Genomic DNA, 21,178 nt, shown 5'->3' on the forward strand with positions numbered 1-21,178 from the left:
TTGTTATATTTTTTCTCACTCTGCTTGCCACATATTGTTGGTAAAGGCATATGTGGGTGAGGTTTATCTCCCAGATAAAAGCAAGGACCAGCAAACAGGAAGGCATCAAGAAGAGAACTTGCAGCTACAGCAGGAATTGGGATGGCTGAGAAGAACAGAAAACACATCAGGCCTAAGAAATGACAAGAGGCCCACAGGAGACCCTCCAAGTATGGAACTGACAGAAATCAATTCTGGAAGAAAGAAGGTGCCATAGAAATACAAAAAATGCAGGGTGAAACTGGCTTGTTTTTATTGTTCTCTGTCTCACGTTGTTTTCTTCACTGAGCTCGCTGTAAGAAAGCTGATTGATCTGTTTTAAAGCTTTGACCATAGCAACATCCTCCACACCAAACTTACAGGAAGCAAGCTTGTTAATAAAATATATCTAAAAATACTGTAAAGAACTGAAACAGTCCTATTCCAGATACTGGAATTTATAAACACAAAATCCACTTGGCCTTTCCTAAAATTTGAATTCAAGTCTATCAGGAAGTGACCATAATGCCAAGAAGTTCTACTATAGCCTATCAATGGTTTCAGTTGGCACAAAGAATTTCAATAAAAGATTTACAGGGAGATTTTTTTTACCTTTTACCAAAATAATTAAATTCTGATTCATGAACTGACCAGTTTTTCACAACACAAATGAAAACTATTATTCAGATCTTTAGGGGAAGCTCTTCTGCTATTAGTTTAAAAAATACATTAATGTGCTAAAACAGACATTTTTGTACTCACTCATGGAAAAGGCTAAAATGTTTCTCTGAGGAGCTCAAGCTGTCTTTTAAAATTTTTTAAGAAATCTTTTCACCTACAAAGCTAAATACCAATCTTTCTGAAACTAAAGTAAGAAAATCTACGTGGTTTTAGATGAGGTATGAAAGACGCTTTTTTCCCCCCACCTTTTTTTTAGCATTCAGTCACCTGTAGAAGATTTTACAAAGATATTGTTTTAAAAATGAGGTGGTTATTCCCTAATAGAACAAAGTAAAGAAATGTGAAGCTACTCTTCAGTGCTGTTGGAAGCTAAGGCTTCCTTGCCACCCATTCTTCTTCACAATAAACTTCGAGTCAGGTTTTGTAACACAATATAAGTACATGGCATCTTTGACATACACTAATGTACAGAACTTCTACTCTTTTGGCATCCTTTCAACATAGACATACTTTTTATTAATATTCATTGAGGCTGTTATCCCACATTTCTTTGGGTTTCTTATTTTTAGTTTCATAAGTAGTAGTGTTGACTTCTGGTTTGCTAAATTTTGTTAAATAATGAATTATGTTGGCACACAGAAAGCTTGTGCCTAAAAAAAGATTAAGAACTGAGCAGTAAGGTTCAGAGGGAGAACTGGAAACGTTTTTACTGAATATTTAAAAGGATACTATCTTTAGCTGTCTATATATAGCTTTTCAGCTTGCTTAAAAGCTTTTTTTTTCTGTAAGATTCTTGATAGCATTTAAACAAAGATTGAAAGGAGTGTAAGACAAAAAAATAGGCATTATAAAAGGAAAGGAGCTCCACAGCTATTACATACATAACACTGTAAGATTATAATGGTGGTATAGTTTTTCAGATTTATTTTATTGGCACATAGTGAACGGGCTCACATTTTTACACTGAAGATATTGAACTTAATTTTACAAATTGTGTTTGGTTTCTCAAAGTGCTCAGTTAGGATATTTCTGAATCATAACAAAAATCAATGGGTACAAATAATTCAGATATCATAAAAGAGCTTTTAAATGCACCACACTGAAATTACTATAATACAAAATCCAATACTTTTGACAGCAAGTGTAGATTTCAGCAGTTTTGTATTATTGTGCTGGACAGTCTTGTGCATCTTGTTAAGTAAGAACATTGAGTGATAAGTTCTGAAGACATATATAGGTACTGAAAGTCAACACCATTTATATATTTCTTACATATTAGCTAGTGCCATAGACTCTTAGTTTTTTGACTGCATTCACTAATAAATAAGCAGTTTGGTCTTAAGCAACGAAAATATAAATTCTTTCTGAGAAATTCTAAACCACTCTTCATGAAAGTAAAACCCAGAGAAAAGGCAAATAACTAAAAAAATGGAGAAAAATAACAATTCAATAATGTAATGACCCACTTATTTGGTCACTTACATTACTTCAACTTGTCAGTAGAGTTAGCTGAATCATTATTTTATCCTTTTTTTTCTTCTTTTTTTTTTCTTTTCTTAAGCCTACTTCTAAGGATTCAGTGGTTTGGCAAATTCATCTGTATGCTGAATTAGATGTCTCTATGTAATGGAGCTCTCAATAAAGAACTTCATTTAATACTGTTAAGATAAAAGGCACAAATCCAAACCCCATTTTATTCTAATAAGCATTAAATGTAAAAGTCATGTGTTTTCTAATTAAATAATCAAGAGGATATTGAAAAATTTTTTACTTCAATATCAGTAGTTACTAAAGAGAAGAATCATCCTTCAAATTGACCTCACTTTCACAGTGTGGAAGTACCTGAAATATTCTATGATGTCAAAGGGTAATCATACCTAACTATTGTTAGATAGTAATAATAGCATATTATAATAATCCTATAATAATAGCATCACTATTTGTCGAATAAGTTTTCTCTAAAATTATTACTGCTTGTAAATTTTATTCTGTTCTGTATGAACTCTCATCATACAGGGAAAAATAAAATAAAATTAAAAAACCAAAGAAACAAGCAACAAATTAGATCTCCTTATTATGACTTCTAGAGATCTAGTCAACCCAGAGCCAACTTCTGTGAAAGATTCATCATTCAGACCAATAGCAAAAAATAGATTATTCAGTTGAAATTTAAGTGGAGGTATGTTAATTACCTTCAAGTATAATAGTGCATCCAGTTGCAGAGTAATTAATTGATGCACATGAGCATCAGTACTTCTCAAATATACTGTAAAGGTATTGGCATGAATTTAGGAGAGCTTAGTCCTTTTGGCTGCAGTGAAGTCAGAGTGTCTAATTAAGCCATTCAGAAAAAATACTGAAAAAAATTCATATCTCTATTTGTCTGAAGAATTACAGGAAAAGTTACTTAAGACTATTTTTAAAGTTCTGTAAAATCGATAGTCAGATTGTTCCTGTAGTTTTGTCTATTCTGACAGTTGCTTTTGTAATGAAGAAACTAAATTGTACAAAGATAAAAATCCCAGGGAGCCTTGGAATAGATGAAAATAATTTATGGTCTTTCAAATGTCACAAGAGTTAAGCTTTATCTTAAATTCTTTATAGACTGTTGCTACTAGCAATGAGGATAACATTAAAAAACTCAGAATTTTATTGGTTCTCATCTATTTTAGTTCTATGAGAGGACTAGAAGTTAGATCTTGAGTTAAAAAAAAAGAACAAGAACAAGGGGGTTTAGGTGCAGATAAAGTGTATGTTTCCTGCAACTTTTTTGATACAAATTAAAATACAGATTTTACTTAAGGTAGTGCAACACTTTCATTCTTTCTCATCTAATACAAAATTTCAACTGTACATTTCATCAACAACATATTTAAAAATACACATCTAATATAAGCAAACAAACAATGCTTCCAAGTCAGGAAGCAGGAGCTGTGCAGGAGATAAAAAATTATGATTAATGAATGATGGCAATAATGAATAAACTACCTTCTTCCTTAATTTCATATAGATTTCTTATATTATATTCCTATATTCCTATATTATATTCTTATATTTCTTATATTTATTCTTCCTTAATTCTTCCTTAATAAATAAATAAATTTCTTATAAACCCACCATATATCTAAATCCATTTTTTTTATAATACAAGGGGCAAAAATGTACCTTGCCTCTAAGATTTTGACAAATTTAAATTACTAGGGCTATAATTTAATTGATTGCTGCAACAATCCAGAATATCTGCTCGAAGAAAGTTATCTGCTTTGTTGTTTTGTCATTTTGTCATATTTTGAATTTGCCTGAAACTCAGTGTAACCAGTTTAAGATCTAATTTATATTTCTTGCCACATTTTTACTCCATTGTAGAAGGTACAGAATCCTGCTGCAGGTGTGGGTTCCCATCAAATTATAAAAGAATGTGTTAAGTAAAGGTTTCTCCTGGCAGTCTGTGGACATATACAAACAACAGAAAAAGGAGTGTAGTATAGGTGTCTAGTGTTGGGCTGGAAGTATATTTTGGTCCAAAAGTTGGAGCAAATTTCACAAGGTTTTAAAATCTTTTTTACAGAAGAAAGGAACTGCACATCTTGGGGTCTTCACTTTCTTTTAATCCAGAGCTGTTTCCCCATACGCTGTTTCCTTGATTTGATTGTTCATCATGAAGAGGAAAAGACAAACAGTAGAGAAGATGGATATTAAAATTCTTCACCTTGCTGCCATGCATATGGAAGTTACACTTATTTGCCTATTTTTCAGTTTCCAGTGGTGATACATTTCTGATGGTATAGAACAGCAAGAATTCTTGGTACCATCAGTTACTTTCCTAAACAAACCCTTCTTTTCTAAGAAACATGGGGCAACAAAGAGGAGAGAAAAAGAGGGGAAAATATGGAGGGGAAAGGCTTCTGTCAGAAACAAAATATTTTGGGGTGTAAGGCAGTGAGAAAAAACACAGTGATGGAATAAATATTAAAAGGAATAAAAGGAGGAATAGAGAAATAGAGAATAGATAGAGGAGGGGAGGGTAAACACACGTGTGTAACTCTATAAGTGGGGTTTTTTCTATAATGCTATTTCTGACTTTCTTGGCAGGTGTCTTACCACTGTTGATTTTAAGAGAAAAAACTGGGAAGACTATTTTATGATCTCATTTTAATAGCTTTGCTGTCTGCTGTCTACATTGGCTGGATGACCAGCTATACAGTTATTAGTCATAACAGAAAGAAAATGGATTATTTTATCCTCTAGAGAATTTTTAAATTTCTTTTGCATCCCATGAAAAATTCTGGACAAATTCAACCACAAAATCCTGTTACATAAAAGTGTGACTTTCAAAGAAATTCAGGAAAGTGATTTTTTGTTTGCAACGTTTTATGCAGTAGAGAAGCCTTTCCTGTCAGGCTCTCCCGTCAGTTTTGTGGTTGCAACTTCACTATCCTGTTTTCTCCCACTTGTTTTCTCAAAATACATATTAGGATTTGGAAGGGAATAGACTGCATCTTCACATTATTTAGTCTTGACAGATCTGTGAGATTTTGTACAGGCACAAAACACAATTATATTTCATAAGCATCAATCTCTGCCGTTTCCTATGTTTGAACTGTATTATTAGTTTTATTTATCTGAGCTCTGATATTACTGTGAACAGTATAATTTTTGTCTTTCCATATATTTCCTGTCTTTAGTGCAAATACAGTTGAAGGGAAGAAAAGTACTCTCACATTGACTCTACTGTGATGCACTTCAGTAGCGTGATCCTCTGACATCAGCAGTATTGTTATTCTAATTGGTTTCATACAGCTTGCTGAACCTCAGTGTTCTGTAACATCTAGGCAATACCTTGTTGGAGAACAGGCTGTCCACAGGATTTTTTTCCTCTCAAATGAATCACAGAAATTAGAGATAGAAAAGATCAAGTCAGAAGTGGTAATATAATTCCCTTCTGTAAAAGTGGATAAGTTATTCAGGCAAATCTATTTGATGTCTGAAATATTGTCATCAAGATGGAAGAAGCTGATGTTCAAAGGGATAGATATTCTGACCTTGAAAAGACACCCACCCAGTGAACTGTGGAAAGAACAGGCCAGGCAGATATAAGAGCCAAAACCGAGGTCACAGAACTTGAGACATTCACCAGTATGCCCTGGTTGAATACCAATATTCAGCCAGCCTGCCCTGGTTTCCAACTTTCACCTATAAGACGGCAGGATTTGTTGATTCACATCAGTGTCATTACAAGCCTTCTTGATATTTTATGTTCACTCTTGGCTGAGTGAAAAGAGTCACTTTTATCTTATATTTCTCTGTTTTAAAAGTATAAAACCCTATGACCATGCCAGTTTAATACTATCTTGTTACCAAGGTAAATAGATAGCTGTGATAAAATTTTAGAAGTTTCTGTAAAAGAATAGAAGTCTTGTTCAATTTGCCGATGTTTCTAAAGCAAAATATCTTGGATATGGATCCACTATGTAGAATCTCAAAGCAAAATATTTCATGTCACTGACCACAAGACCCAAAACCTGACCACTTTTAGATTTTTTTTAAGTTCAGTTTCACAAGAGATTTTCAGTCAATGTCAGCTCCTGTTTAGTCCTGTGTTAGGTGCCTAAGTAGGCAATGGTTGTCCAGGCCTTTTCTTTAGTGCTGCTTTCCTCAGGTGCTTTATATTTCATGTCAGGAAAATTAATCCAGTAGATAGTGCTGCTCTTCTTGGCATACCCAGAAATACCTCAGTCTTATCAGTACTGGGGTATTCAATATCCCTGCACATCCTAAATCTGCCTAAACATGTACAAACTAAGTATGCCTCTCATGTGAGAGGTCCAATATAAGAGATAATTTCAAAGCAGCCCTGGCATGTCATACAAAACTGCCACAGGCAAGAAACATCCCCAAGTCTGTAGCACTCATCCAGTATATGGATTCGATTCCCTTCTGTGCCTGAGAGTAAACTCACATCACTTTCCTCTCATGACTGAACCACTAAAAATAGCAGCAACAGATATTTTTAGACTGTGAGAAGGAGAGCAGGAGCTTTCTCACTCACATGTGTACCATGGGATTGCAGACAAAGATGGTAGGTGATAAAACCAAAGAAAATTGTATGTTGTTTGGCATATCTGTAAAAACACTTAATCTCATCTGCATACTCTTTGGCTACAGTCAACTTGGACCTGATACACAACCATTCCTTTGGTCTGAATACTACATAATTTGTCACTGCCATTTTCTGCCAATTAAACTTTCATGTGTCTGATTTTCTTGGCCAGAAGATGGCATAGGCATTTCAAATTTAATTGTTGCTGCAGCTTCACTGGGAGATTCTGTGTGATAATTAATCTAAATACAGTATAGCGTTTTCTTTTCTGAATACATCAGTAATCTTTATTTATGCTGTGCTGATTATGTAAATTTTTCTTCAACTTTCAGCACAGTGAAACAAAATATTACAATATAGATTATTCTGATATCTCTTTAACAAATCTATTCTTCAGTACTTCTCTAATGTACTCTTAGGTAGTTGTCCAGCTGTCCAGACCCTGTAAGACACAGAACCCTGAATATCTATTAACTGGAGTTAAATGTTGAGATTGTTTAGGTCATTTCAGCATCTGAACTTACCTAACACTAAGTATTTCTACTTTAGTAAGATTGCAAATTAGTTTAAACCTCAAATATTTAATATTCCCCTCAGTGCTAACAAGTTACCTGCCTATCATCATTACCTCTATATGCAGTGGCAATGTCTTTAATTGCCCTGTTAGTTTCATTAGCATCCCTATGAGATGATAGAAGGTCTGAAAGTCCCTTCTATGATATGACAGAAGTGTACATTGGAATAAGTTTTGATGAAAATGACAAAGTAATACAAGGTCTTTTCTAAGCTTAAAAGGAAAGAGAGGGGTTTTCTTACATATGCTTAAAGCTACAAGGTTGACTATGGACTTTAAATATTTTACATTTCCCTGCATCACCGCCTGCAGCATCAGGGTTAACTTGCTATGAGAAGAAAACCCCACAGGCCCATCACATTATTCAAATTTAATGTGCACATGGACTTCTTGATTCAGGACAGGTTTATAAATAGTGCCTTTAGTTTAAAAATAGGCTTTTCAGATCTAGGGGAGTTGATATTATGATCTGTAAAGTGAATGAAGCTCCCAGGAGTAACTAGAGCTTATGTAATATTTATTCCTACATTTTTGCTCAGCTGTTTTGTGCCATTTTGATGCTGAGCTACAAGGACTGTTGGTTTCTTAGACAATTCAAATCTTTCTTCAGTGAAGCTAGGACTGCACACTTACTTGTCTAGGTAACCTTACTTTGGGATTTTTTTCTAAGAAACCATGGTCATTGTCCCCACTTACAACTATTTTAATTTACCAATTTTTGTTGTGCATGATCTCTGTGAAAACCCAAACTGTGCTGCCAGGTACAACAACTCTCCAGTATTAATTTAATGCTAGAAAGATTATGAACTGATCTTTTTTCTTGAAACTTTCTGACTGGTTAATCTCACTGGTAGAAGGAACATTGAGTAGAGCTCAGATCTGTTTCTGGAAAGAAGTACAGAAAATTTTATTATATTTGTATTAGGTAATCACAAAAACAGCTTTCACTCCTTGATTTTGTAGTTGTTTAAGATATTTTATAAGTGAAATATTGGTGCTAATATAATAACATTCAGGGCAAAAATAGTCATTGAATATGAAACAAATCTAGCTTTAATATTTGTCATTTTGTGCATGGAAATATCCTTAAATAAGCACAGGCCTGACAAAATGCCTTTCTAAGGAAGAAGTTCATCTCTCTGATGCTGCACCATTATGAGGTATCACATTTAAAGTTTCTGATGCTGCAGGCATTCACTGGTGAGCGTCTATCATAGTCTTGTTTTCAGCTAGGAGCATAAATTCCCAAATTAACATCCTGAACAAGGGCTAGATTAATCAGAAAGATTTCATAATGCCAAAAAATCTGTAAGCTATCCTTGAAGAAAATTTGTAGAAGTATTAGAATGATCAGAAACCAGTACTTAAAAATGTAAATAATTTTTTTTGTGCCATTAAATGTGTAAAAAATGTGTACATAACAAACTTGTATGATATGATACTTTTATGATATTTAAATAATATTTAATGTCTACAAAACATGATCAAAATTTATAGGAAAGCATCCTGTTAATTAAGGCTAGTTATGAAACAATTGGAAATGACTGTTAATGTATCTGGCAATATCTTACAAGTGGTGAAAAGACAGTAAATAAGAATTACATAAATCTGATCATTAGAAATGAAGTTTCATCTTCTGAAAATTAATGGTGTTGGACCAATTACACTGTCCTCTTTCCTAAAAGATATATTAGCAAGTAAACATTAGAGGTCTGAGACAGTGGCCACTGAAACAAAATCCTTTTATGTTACTTCAATGACAGCTGCACATATTGTTTGGTCTTACCTAAAAGATAAAGCAATTCCAGTTGGCATAAAGATAAAAAACCCTCACCTAAAATTGTTCCAACCTGAAGCAGAAATGGAAATGTGATGGTATGTGTTTCAAAATGCAACTGCATGATGAAAACATGATGGCTTGTGGAAAGTATTTGTTGTAAGAAGCCAAAATATTGTTTATCTGAAAAACTTTGAAAAAGGTAAATAGAATAATGACTTGGCAACCAATATTAAAAGGTATAGAAATAACTTGTGAAAAAAAGAAGAAAAAGTAGCCATACTGATGATGCCAGAATATGAGCTCTTTTCTAAAATTCACTCAGATTTTCTGAGTACCAAATATCCTAGCTGGAATACCCCTAACGCTTTAAAAGATTGGGGTTTTTTCCATACATAACCTGTTTCCCTTTTTTACAGTAGATTATTTTTCCCAGGCTAAATATTTTAGAAGAGTAAGAGTACTTCATAGTCCTAACACTTGAGGAAAGGGCTTTGTAGACCACATCACCCTCAGTTCTCCTAAAATTGCCAGAAGAATTAGCCATTTTTGACCTTCTGGCAGTGTTCAGCCCTCCATTCTAACTCTATGGCAGGCATTCAGTACCACCTAGTCTATGTAACTTTAATCTTTTTCCATTAATATTTTGCATCTATTTCAGTTGCTAGAAATTTCTGGTGACTTTCTAATTATCATTCAGGACATACTTAGCACTAAATCTAGGGAATAACAACCCTCACAGTAATTTGTATATGTTCTGCAAATAAAAGTTGCTACTGATACAACTACATCATGTAGTTTTTATTGAGGCTCTTTATTCATTTTGATATCTTGGCAATCCCATAAGCATTTTTTCTTATAATCTGTCAGAGTCGAGATTTTTATACTCATTTAATGTTGTATTGTGCTCTTGGAAAAGTCAAATTGTCTAGGAAAACATTTGTTTTCTGTTGCATTAATGCAGCTTTATATTCAGCAGATAGATCTGATGTTGCTATGTGTTTGATGAGCAGAAAGGTTTCTTTTTCAGTAAGGGTGGTGAAAATATTTAGTGGAACATTGCTTTAGACAGCATCTTAAAACATATCTTGCTCAAGCTGGTTACCAGTAGATTATCTTTCTTCCCACATACATCCACTGTACATTTGCTTAACTTTATTAAAGCTTATTTGGCTTATGTCAAAGTCAAGAAATTCAACCTCTGCCTTCTCAGTTCAGCCAGCTGGTGTTAATGCATAATAATATATTCTTTAGGTACACAAATCACATTTTTTCACAGTTACGTGATCTTACTCTCTAAAGAGAATGAATACTTTTTCTTCAAGGAAGAGTTATTCAAGATTTTGATTTTGTGGCCTTTTTGAAGGGTTCATTGTAGAACTTCAGGTTTCATTTATAGCATTCTATTCAAACCCAACTCTGAAGATAAAAATTAACACTTTAATATAAACATTTTTTATGATACTCGCCTCTAAAATACCACTTATGCTACAAACATAAGAGTTTAATTTCACAATATGCTACTATAATATGGGAATTTCCTCAATTACCAATATTTTCCAGTAATTGTGGTACCTAAAGCTAGGATCATGTTTTTAAATTTTTTTTTATATAACATATGAAAGCTCAGCTCCAGATTCAACTTCAAGGTCTGAAAAAATGAACCCCAAAATATTCAACAATCATAATGATGCCAATTTTTTTTAAATTAAATTTTCTGTCTTAGCAAAACAATTTCCATGCTCATAACAAAAATTTATCTGAAGTCAAGTTTTAAAAGAACCCTTCCTGAAAGGCAAATTAAAAGTCCTGTCTGCAAACGGGTATCTGGTTTCCAAGCAGTTTCCACCCCCAGCACTTTACTCATTCAGCTGACATACTAACCATGAGCTGGCAGCTTGGGGCTTGATTTCCAAACTCATGATTCCTTTTTTTTTTCTTTTAGCTAGACTACTAGGATATCCTCCTATACTCCTGCTTGCCTGCAATTTTCACATGAAACAGCTTGTGTTTCCAAGACTTTCAGTTTGTCATTCTACAGCAGCCAGTTGAAAAAGCCTGGAACAACCATGGTATACAAGTTTATGAAAGCCTGAAATTTGGCTGATTCAGAGACAAGAGTACCTACTCTTCTTAAACTCACGTGTTTCCAAAGTTAAAACTATTCAGAGAGAAATGTATATCATCTATCACCTTTCTATACAACACCTTTTAAAGGGAAAAAACCCCTTTTAACTTTGTCCTTATCATTTGGCTAAAGTGGGTAAATGATTGCAATGTTAGCAAATTATAATGGTGAGCAGCAGCAGAAGTTTTAGTGGATGGCAGAGAAAAAAGTTTAGGATAGGAAGTCTCCAGCTAAGCAGAATGTTACTAAGCAAATATAAATAGAATTCTTTTCAAATTCTATTTTAAAATTCTATTATATTCTTATTACATTTTAATAAGTGTCTGGGGTTTATATGATACCACTTAATCAATCCTGCAATATTCCGGACAGGGGGAAAAAAAAACCTGCCAACAGCACCTTTTAATTTACTTTCCACTTCTTGATTCATCAGATAAACAAAGAGCTCTCAGTTCCATACAGTCTCTTTTCTTGTATCAGTTGCCACTACGTCAAAGATAAATTCTGAAAGCAGTGCTTTTTTTCCTGTGTCATCTTCTGCTTAAAGAAGCTGTGATGTTTGTGCTGAAATGGTCTGGAATTCTGCCAAAGGCTTCAGGATAAGCATATTTCAGTCTGGCAGTGAATCCCCAGTCAAAGACGAAACAGCTACAGACACCATCACAAGAAAGTTATTTATAAATCCAGATACTAAATCAAGAAAAACTGGTGCAGCAGTCTTTTAATGGAGGCCATTTGTTCCAGGTGTCATTAGTATAAGTATCAAATGTGGTACTTTGTGCATGTATCAAAATTTAAACAACAGTGTAGGTAGCATCCAGAGAAAGATAATTTCTGGTTTTCTCTGACAGTATTTGCAGATTGAACATTTCTAACTGGACATTTAAAGCCTGAGATTGGTAAGGGACTATGCATTTGAAGATATTTGAAATAATATGTTAAAAAAGTAGTTTTGAGAATTTTGGCAGCTAAAACAACATATTGGTCCATAGATAGTTTTGTCTTTCCTACTAACCTGCTACTATCTGCTTATATTTTGTATGCTCAGAATAAATGCATAGAATAATTCACCAAGCCCATCTTGGATTAGCACTGAAACTGTACATAATCTGAAACTAATAATATATTTTATTACAGGTTGTAATAGAAGCTCGTATTTCATCTTCCGTGAATAATCTCAAAACTACAAAGTAGAATATCAAATGTCTATGCATTTATATACCTACAAACATGCAAGTAAAGATAAAATTGAGAGCTTTCTGTACTTATGGGCATGAATAACTAATGCTTTACATGTAATAGTTATTTTAAAGAAATTAATAAAAGTGACATCAATGTTTCTTGTGAGCCTCTTCTTAGAAATCAGAAAGGTTGGGCGGTATTCAGATGGGTTATCATTTAAGCAACTAAAAACAGAAAATATAATCTCTTCTCAAAAAAATTACTCAAAAAATGAATTCAAAACATGATGGATTCTGTTGTCTTTGAAGAATATAATCTCCCTTTGTTTAAAAATGAATCAGCAGAATGTTCCATTGTCTAATCTTCCAGTTTAGAGGCAGAGAAAAATGGGGCATCAGTACTGTCTGGGAACTGTCTAGGCCACTGCCCAGCATCTCTTTTTTTACTGAAAAGCATGTCTTTAGGAAAAACAACTGAGTCTGTTTTCAAAATGACTCTTAGAAGTTAAGATTATTTAAATACTTGCTAGCAGTTTCAAAGCGAACAATGTAAAAGTCATACGCAAGTCATGGAAGCTTGAAATATAAATGGGAGAAAAGATATTTTAATTTCACGACTAGACAAGTTAAGGGCTAGTTGATGCAATGAAAGGAAGTTAAATAAAGAAGGTAGATTTGATTTTGGAAATTTATTAGAAATAGTATATTTTGCTTATTTTTCAAGTGAGACTATTTAAAACCAAAGCAAACCTTAAAGCTATGAATATTTTGATTTGATATGGATTCTAAGTCTGTGTGATTGAAAGAATCCAAATAAATGGCATGATAAAAATAATAGGTCATGGTAGATAAAATAGTAAAGACAGTTTAAAAAGGTAGCTTAACTTAAAGATGCAGTTCTTGGAAGAAAACTAAAATTGAGTCACTTATTTCTGATATATGACAATGAATTTTGAGCTAGGAAGTAGAAACTGATCACAGTTAAAGTGTTCCACTGAGGCTGCTCATTAATATAACTAGAGCAGAAATGACAGAAAAGAGCAAAAGAAAAACTAATACTTGCCTTTTTATATTTATTTTACAGGAAATGTGTTTGTTGTAAGCCTGGCAGTTGCCGACTTGATAGTAGCTATCTACCCTTATCCACTGGTCCTCACATCTGTGTTTCACAACGGATGGAAACTGGGATACCTACACTGCCAGATTAGTGGCTTCTTGATGGGCCTAAGTGTCATTGGATCAATCTTCAATATTACAGGCATCGCTATCAATCGGTACTGCTATATCTGCCACAGCCTCAAATATGACAAGCTGTACAGCGACAGGAATTCATTGTGCTATATTGTTCTCATATGGCTCCTAACATTTGTTGCTATCGTGCCCAACCTGTTTGTGGGATCGCTCCAGTATGACCCCAGGATTTACTCCTGTACATTTGCACAGTCTGTGAGCTCAGCATACACTATAGCAGTTGTGTTTTTCCACTTCCTGCTTCCCATAGCCGTAGTTACTTTCTGTTACTTGCGAATATGGATCCTCGTTATCCAGGTAAGGCGAAGGGTTAAACCAGATAACAACCCTAGGCTGAAACCACATGACTTCAGAAACTTTGTAACCATGTTTGTGGTATTTGTACTGTTTGCAGTCTGCTGGGCTCCTTTGAACTTTATAGGCATTGCAGTGGCTGTCAATCCAAAAACTGTAATCCCTAGGATTCCAGAGTGGTTGTTTGTGTCTAGTTATTACATGGCATATTTCAACAGCTGCCTTAATGCTATAGTATATGGACTCCTGAACCAGAACTTCAGAAGAGAATACAAGAGAATTATTGTCAATTTTTGTACAGCAAAAGTTTTTTTCCAGGATAGTTCTAATGATGCAGGAGACAGAATGAGAAGCAAACCTTCTCCACTGATTACAAACAACAACCAAGTGAAGGTGGACTCTGTCTGAAAATGGGAATTTTACTATTATCACTCAACAGCGTTCAACAAAATTGTCCGTTTTATTAGACCACCTGTTAAATATTGTTGTGAAATATACCTTCTACACTGAAAGCACTTTGATCAAATTCCTCTCATGGTGTTTGGAAGCTTGTTACAGAGCCTTGACATACAGAGCCTCTTATGCAATGGTATATCCCTTGTATAATGACATAGTGACATCCTTGAGGAAATAAAAAGTTATGAATGGCTTCCTTTTTTTTTTTTCTTAGATAGAGATAAGCACCTAGAAAGAGATTGAATCAGAAGTATCCGTATTGCCTAGTTCAGTAAAACAAATCATAAAACTATTCCTGCCACTTTCCACATGCTTTTTCTGTCCATGTTACAGTCCTGATCCTAAAACCTCTGAAAACTTCTTTTAAAAAAATGAAATCAGACCTTTATGAAATATATTATGAGAGGTGAAGTGAAAAATCAAGGTAACTGAAAATTCATTAGGATTTTTGGTGAGTACTTCTATCCATATTTCTTTGCTCCTAACATGGACATGAATATAATTTTTTTGGATATTAAACCTCACCAGCCCTCCTAGGAATAACATTCTCAATTGACTTCTTAATTTTAAAATAGCATTTAGGAGGAGAAACATGCCTGAATTATTATCTTCAAAGCTCCAAGGGCAGGACGATAAACAGCAAGGAAGGAAAAGAGCCATGATTTATCAGCTCAGGCCATTTCAGCATGAAAAAGAGGAGTAGGAGGGTTGGGAAGAGAAATATAAATTACCATTATTTCTGAAGAGACCATAACTCATGAAATCAGGAAGTGCCCCAGAGGAGTTTCTGAGGAAACACCTAGAAAAATAAGTGAGGAAGAACTGTTATATACTGTCTTGCATACAAGACAGAAGTTCTAAAACCCTGTGAAAAGAAGATTAATGCATTTAATAGGAGTGATAGTTGAGTATGGAAGTTTTGTCTAGTTAGTGGAATCTTAAACCCACGAAACACTGGGTAATAACACTTGTATTATTACCCAGGATGAGTATTTAACATCTTTCTGCAACTGACCTCCTGAGAATAACTTGAGGCTAGCAGTTATTTTTTAATCTGCCTCAGATAAAATTTTCAAATTAATAATTAGGTATTTACTACAATTATGAACATAGTCTAATAACCTAGAACAGTTAGACACCTTTAAATAACAGAAAAGAGAACATACTACTTATAACAGTGGTACAAAGAGGAATATGTGATTATCAGGACTTTCCACAGACAGCAGGGACCTCTTCAGTAAGGGGAAATACAGTGTGAAATGAGGAAGAATAGCAGGACAGGCTGTCTCCTGCAACAATGAATCTCTCTTTATAATGAAGTCCTCTGGCAGAGAAAAGCAATTCACAACAATAGGATTCACCTTCAAATTGACCTTAAAAAGAAAGAGCATTTAGTTCTGGAAAGAAGCTCCAACTGTCATACCTTTTAATGCTCAATTGTTTATGCCTACAGTGACGTTCAAGTACACTTGAGCTTTTCCAAGCCAATTCCAACAATATCAGTGGGGAAAAGAGCTTCTGAATAGCCATGAGACTTTTGTTAATCTATGTTAAAATGTGAATTTTATTTAAACAATTATTTTAAAACATTATTTTCTTTACTGGAGATTTTCTTGAGCTTATATGTATCAGAAAACAACTGTCATTCTGTCATAGAGCTCCTTAAATTGCATATAACCTGCATATTACAGCATTCCATCTTTCTTCAATCATAGATTAGAATACCCTTGGTTTACTAATGGACTAAAGGAAATCGATTCATATTTACTTGAAAGCCCCACTGACACCTCATCATCTGACCAATTTCTTACCTTAAAAACAGGTGCCTCATGTCAAGTTGTCAATGGAACTAAATGAACAACATTTAAAAAGCTTGGATATGAACTAGCAAGTCAATGCATTGTTGAGGTGCTTGACTCATCTTTGTTTACATTTTCCAGTCAGAACCACTGTGTAAATAACCAGCTCTCTTCTACTGGGGTATCATCATATGATATGATACAACATGATTTACAGCATAAAATATATCACAGCTTTCTTCACTGTGAATTCATCCTTGGAGGATGCTTAGCTCTGTAATTTTATTGCTTTGTGTGTAGTGATTTTAGAATAGCAAGGGAGGCATGACCACCTTACAAGTAAATGAGTTTTTCATGCAAGCAAAAATATTATTTAAATTCTTACAAAAATTGCCTTATTTAAAGCATATTTTCAATGAAAATAATGTCTTATTATATATCTATGAAAGTAGCATAAAGACAGTTAAAGTAGCTTAATCATTAGTAAGTTTAGAATTCTAAAAGACCTTTCACTTTCCATTTCCTACAGAAAATGTACATCTGTATCATGTCTACCCATTTATGAGCTGGTTCAAGATACTGTATCCAATATGTGGGTTATCTGAGGAATTAAAGTCCCCTGTAATTTGCAAGTGCTAAAATATATTTTTGATGATAATTAAAATGGTTTGCTATATACAACAGAACATATTATACCAAAGGTATATATTTTATTGAATAGGCCTGTAATAAAAATGGAGAGCATTTTTGAGATCTGTATTTTGAAATATTTGTATTAAATCAAAATCACAGAAATGAGCATGTTGGTGACGTTATGAGCTGCTAAATATAGCAATAATTTTAAGAAATTTATCTCTTGTTCTTCTTTGGGTGGAGAGTTGATAATTTTGTTTAAATTACTATGGGTGAAAACTTTGGATAATACCTGCTGCCCTCTTGAAATTACTTTTGCATTTACTGCCATTCTGAAGTATGTTTTAGGTAAGGATTTCAAAACTACTCATTGCAAAAGTAGAAGAATAATGACTGATGCTTAACTCTGCAGCAATGGTTACTTTTAACTTCAGTCTATTGCTTCCAAAGAGTCAAAGTGATCCATGCAAGACAATCAGCAGCCTTGCCAGCTGCTCACTGACAATGAGCATGACAGTGTAAGTCAGCCCATCACAAGATCTGATTCTTTATGGTCTACATAAAGATGACTGGTGAAAATAATAATGATTTCTGTCCATTCTAAGGAGACACAGTTTGAAACATCTGGGATTACTTGCTTCTGTGAAAGTGGATGAGCCATGGTATGCTTTTTTATAGTCCAAGTCATTAAGTTTTCTCCAGTATGAAAGGTTAGCATAGCACAACTGCATTAAGAGTTCTGTCTGGGTGATTTATCTAGTGTACTTATCCTATAGCAGTCATCAGCCCTGGATAGATTTATTCCTAAAACACTAGTCTTACTCTGCAGCATCTGAAAATGCCCATCCCTTTCCTACTTCCTTTGCATTTCTGATCTGAGCCCCAGTGAAACCAAAGGACCTCTGTGAAGGAGCAGTGAAACACCCCTGTCCCCCTCCCTGTATGCAACACACTTACAGCCTTATTGAACGCTACCTATTCCTGCAAGAATTCCTTTCCTATATCACAATCTTATGTTGACAATCTGAATATGATCTTATCAACATACCTTGAACCAATACAGATAGATTGTTTTATTGGTGGTCATCTACATCGCAAACTTCGTGTTTACAAAGAAGCTTGGCATTATTAGATATTTACCAGCAAAGAGAATCATAATGAATATATGAATATCAAACAGGGTATATATTTAAACTGTAACTGTATGCAACAATGTAGTTTCATTTGGAGTAGCTTTGCACATTTTCTCTTTACACATTTTCTTCTATCACTAGGCTAGTGCAAGTGCATAGATATGAAACAAGCATATGTTATTTCAATAGCCACAATATGTAGCAAAGATTTTACTTATTTTTCTTCTAATTTGTTTTAGAAGACAGGTATATGAATTATCCATAATAAAGAGACTATCATAAACAATCCGTATCAGTGTATAGTGCATTCCTATATAATCGTCACATCTTTGTCTTCTTTTTGACCACTATTGAAATGTTATCGTGTTAGATCTCATTAATTATGATATACTGAAGGGAACTGTAATTTCCCTTACATGGCACAGAAAAAAACATCATTAAAAATCCTTAAAATGTAATACACAAGTACATCAATCTCTGTGGTCATCCAATTTGAAATATAATTTCAAAAACACCTTTTATTTGAACAATCTGTTCATAAACTGTAGTAATGTTATTCTTTAATTATTTTCTAATAAATGCACTTTCTAAGTATAATTAAAGTGGTTTATGAATAATTAAGAACTACAAATGTCTGTCATTTTGTCACTGACGCTTGGGAAATCACACATGCTAAAGCCGACTTTCTTAGCAGAAAAATTATTCAAGTAGTGGCCTGGCTTATAGCCCATGTACTGTTTCTCAAATTTTTGCCTGTAATAAGAATTCCATTATGTGGTTTTATGAATTTACTTATTAAAAATATTATTCCTACCTCAAACACGTGTCTGAGAGATTGCAATGTGTATATGGTGGAAAAGACTCACAGTATAATTCAATATCCTTCAATATATTCAGTTATTATTATAAACAAAAATAAATCCAGCAGAGAAGTTCATATATTAATAATGGTTATAGAAAATATGTTCCCAATTGAATGACATACTCATCACTCACACTGTCCCAGGTACCAAACACTGACCAAAGTAAACACATTTTGAGAACCATGTTATTCATAAAAGTATATACATTATTCCAAAAGATTATCCAAAAGTTATACCCAAATAGCCTTTGAGACACAGCGTCTGTTTCATCTCACATAAACCAGTACAGTTTCACTGATTCCTGTCATCTGAGAATTTTGGTATATTAGAGTTCATAAATCTAAAAATTAGCTATTTTACTCTATTACACAAGCAATATATACTTTATCTCTGTCAGATGTCCAGGTTGTAGGAGAATATGAATCTGCCTGCTAATTATCTGCAAAATTCACCTCATCCAGCAAACCACTGTGATTTGTCATTTTTATAAATAAATATAAAAAAGTCAGAAGTCTTGGCTTCAGTCTTAATTGTATAAATAGCAATATTTAGCAGAAAATTACAACAAACTTAAGAGATTTAGAGACATGAAGTCTACTTGCCATTATTCTTTTTGCTTATATTGTATGTGTGCACATGGATTTCATTTAATCACACCAAGAATTTTACTTTGCACATTTGTTTCCATATTCTAAAATATGTACAAATATTCAGCTAGTATATAAAAGTCAGAGAAATACAATTATGTTATCAGGTGTATGTCTCAAACCAGAATATTTTTCCATACAACTTAGGCTGTGAATTGTTCTGCCATAGAGCGCTGCCTACATGAACCCAAAGAAACAATTGCACTGATTCACAGAAAGAAGACTCTGTTTACTTTTTAATCATACAATATCAGATGCTTAAAAAATAACATGGAAAAACCTCATTAAGCCCTTTGTGATAGTTTTTAAAGTTACATAAAAATATTGTGTAGGTCTGTGGACTACACATACATGCTTTATGAATCTTAAGTCATGTAAAAATATATGTTCTCTAAATATTAAATTCAAGTTTCAAATAGTTTACATGCAGATAAAGAAACACTGCCGCTACAGGCACATTAAACCAACTATAGATTACTTAGATCCCCAAACTTCTGTTTCAGACTGGCTGAATAGCTAATATGCCAATAATTTGCTCACTCTATTCTAGTCTTTCCTGATAGTTTATTAATATGTAATATCTCTCTTACCAGAAACTTCACCTAGCTTGAAAGCAGAAATATTAATTGTTTCATTAATATTTATGTTTATACCTGTCATCTCTCCCAACCAATTTTGATGTTGATGTAATTTTTTCAGAACAACTATTATAAATACATCTCCTTCCAAGAATAATCCCTTCTCATCTCAATCCCAAATAACATGTTTTCCTTCTTTGGCTCTGACCATACTATCAGCTTGGCTGTCCCTTTTCCACCTGTTCATACCAGTGAACATATGCTATTGTTCTCTTGACTCCAAAATGTCCCTGTCTTATTGTGATCTGTTATGACCACTTGTGTTTTTTAACAGTAGTTTGAGATCAATTAAATACAATTTTACAGACAAATGACATACAATAATTTTAGTACTAGTCACTCTGAAAAATCTCTGATTTAATACAAGCATACAATTTTACAGCATGAACCCCCAAGGGGTTCTATTCTTTAAATATAAACTTTGATTTATAACCTTTATATTAATTGTTTTTCTTTTAAGTGCTCATTAATCCCATTTATCCCTCATCTTTTTCTGCACATGTCAAGAACGCAATTTATGAGCTGAGGGAGGAATAAAATAGCTGCTAGAATAAGGGTTGCACTTGAAGTCTCCTATGGGCTATGTCAGAAATGGAAATCAAATTGAGAATAGACAGCACTAAGTATCGAAGCATTTGACAATAACTGTCTGTTCCCAAAGTTTTTAAAGAAAGAAAATAGACCTTGTTTCAAGAGGAGCTCAGCAAGAAAGAATAGTTAGTAAGAAATCACCCCTGATGTTACCATCAAAAGACTGTTAGGGGAAAAAGGGAGCCTGTCTTATAAATGAATCAAGATTTTACTTTTAGTCTAACTAATGTTTTATTGGCCTATTTAAAAAGTGAAAGTTATTCCTAGTTCAGTTACAATTAAATTAAAGCTTGAATTAAAGCTTTAAATTAAAGCTTAAATTAAATTAAACAATTTAAGTATTGTAGAAAATATTTATTTATTACAAGATTCCAGTCATTTACATGACTATATGTGAAGTATAGTTTTATACAT

General features: G+C 33.6%; 1 protein-coding gene across 1 annotated transcript in view; it reads left to right on the forward strand.

The window, feature by feature from the left end:
- MTNR1A (melatonin receptor 1A) overlaps positions 1 to 14,420 on the forward strand; it is a 49,930-nt gene extending 35,510 nt beyond the window's left edge. The window contains 1 exon segment of the mRNA NM_001048257.1: positions 13,544 to 14,420. Within this exon segment, the coding sequence (NP_001041722.1) occupies positions 13,544 to 14,412 (869 nt within the window). The 3' untranslated portion in view covers positions 14,413 to 14,420.
- Positions 14,421 to 21,178: the final 6,758 nt, after the last annotated feature.

Source organism: Taeniopygia guttata, chromosome 4, assembly GCF_048771995.1.
Source record: "Taeniopygia guttata chromosome 4, bTaeGut7.mat, whole genome shotgun sequence".
Classification (NCBI taxonomy): domain Eukaryota; kingdom Metazoa; phylum Chordata; class Aves; order Passeriformes; family Estrildidae; genus Taeniopygia; species Taeniopygia guttata.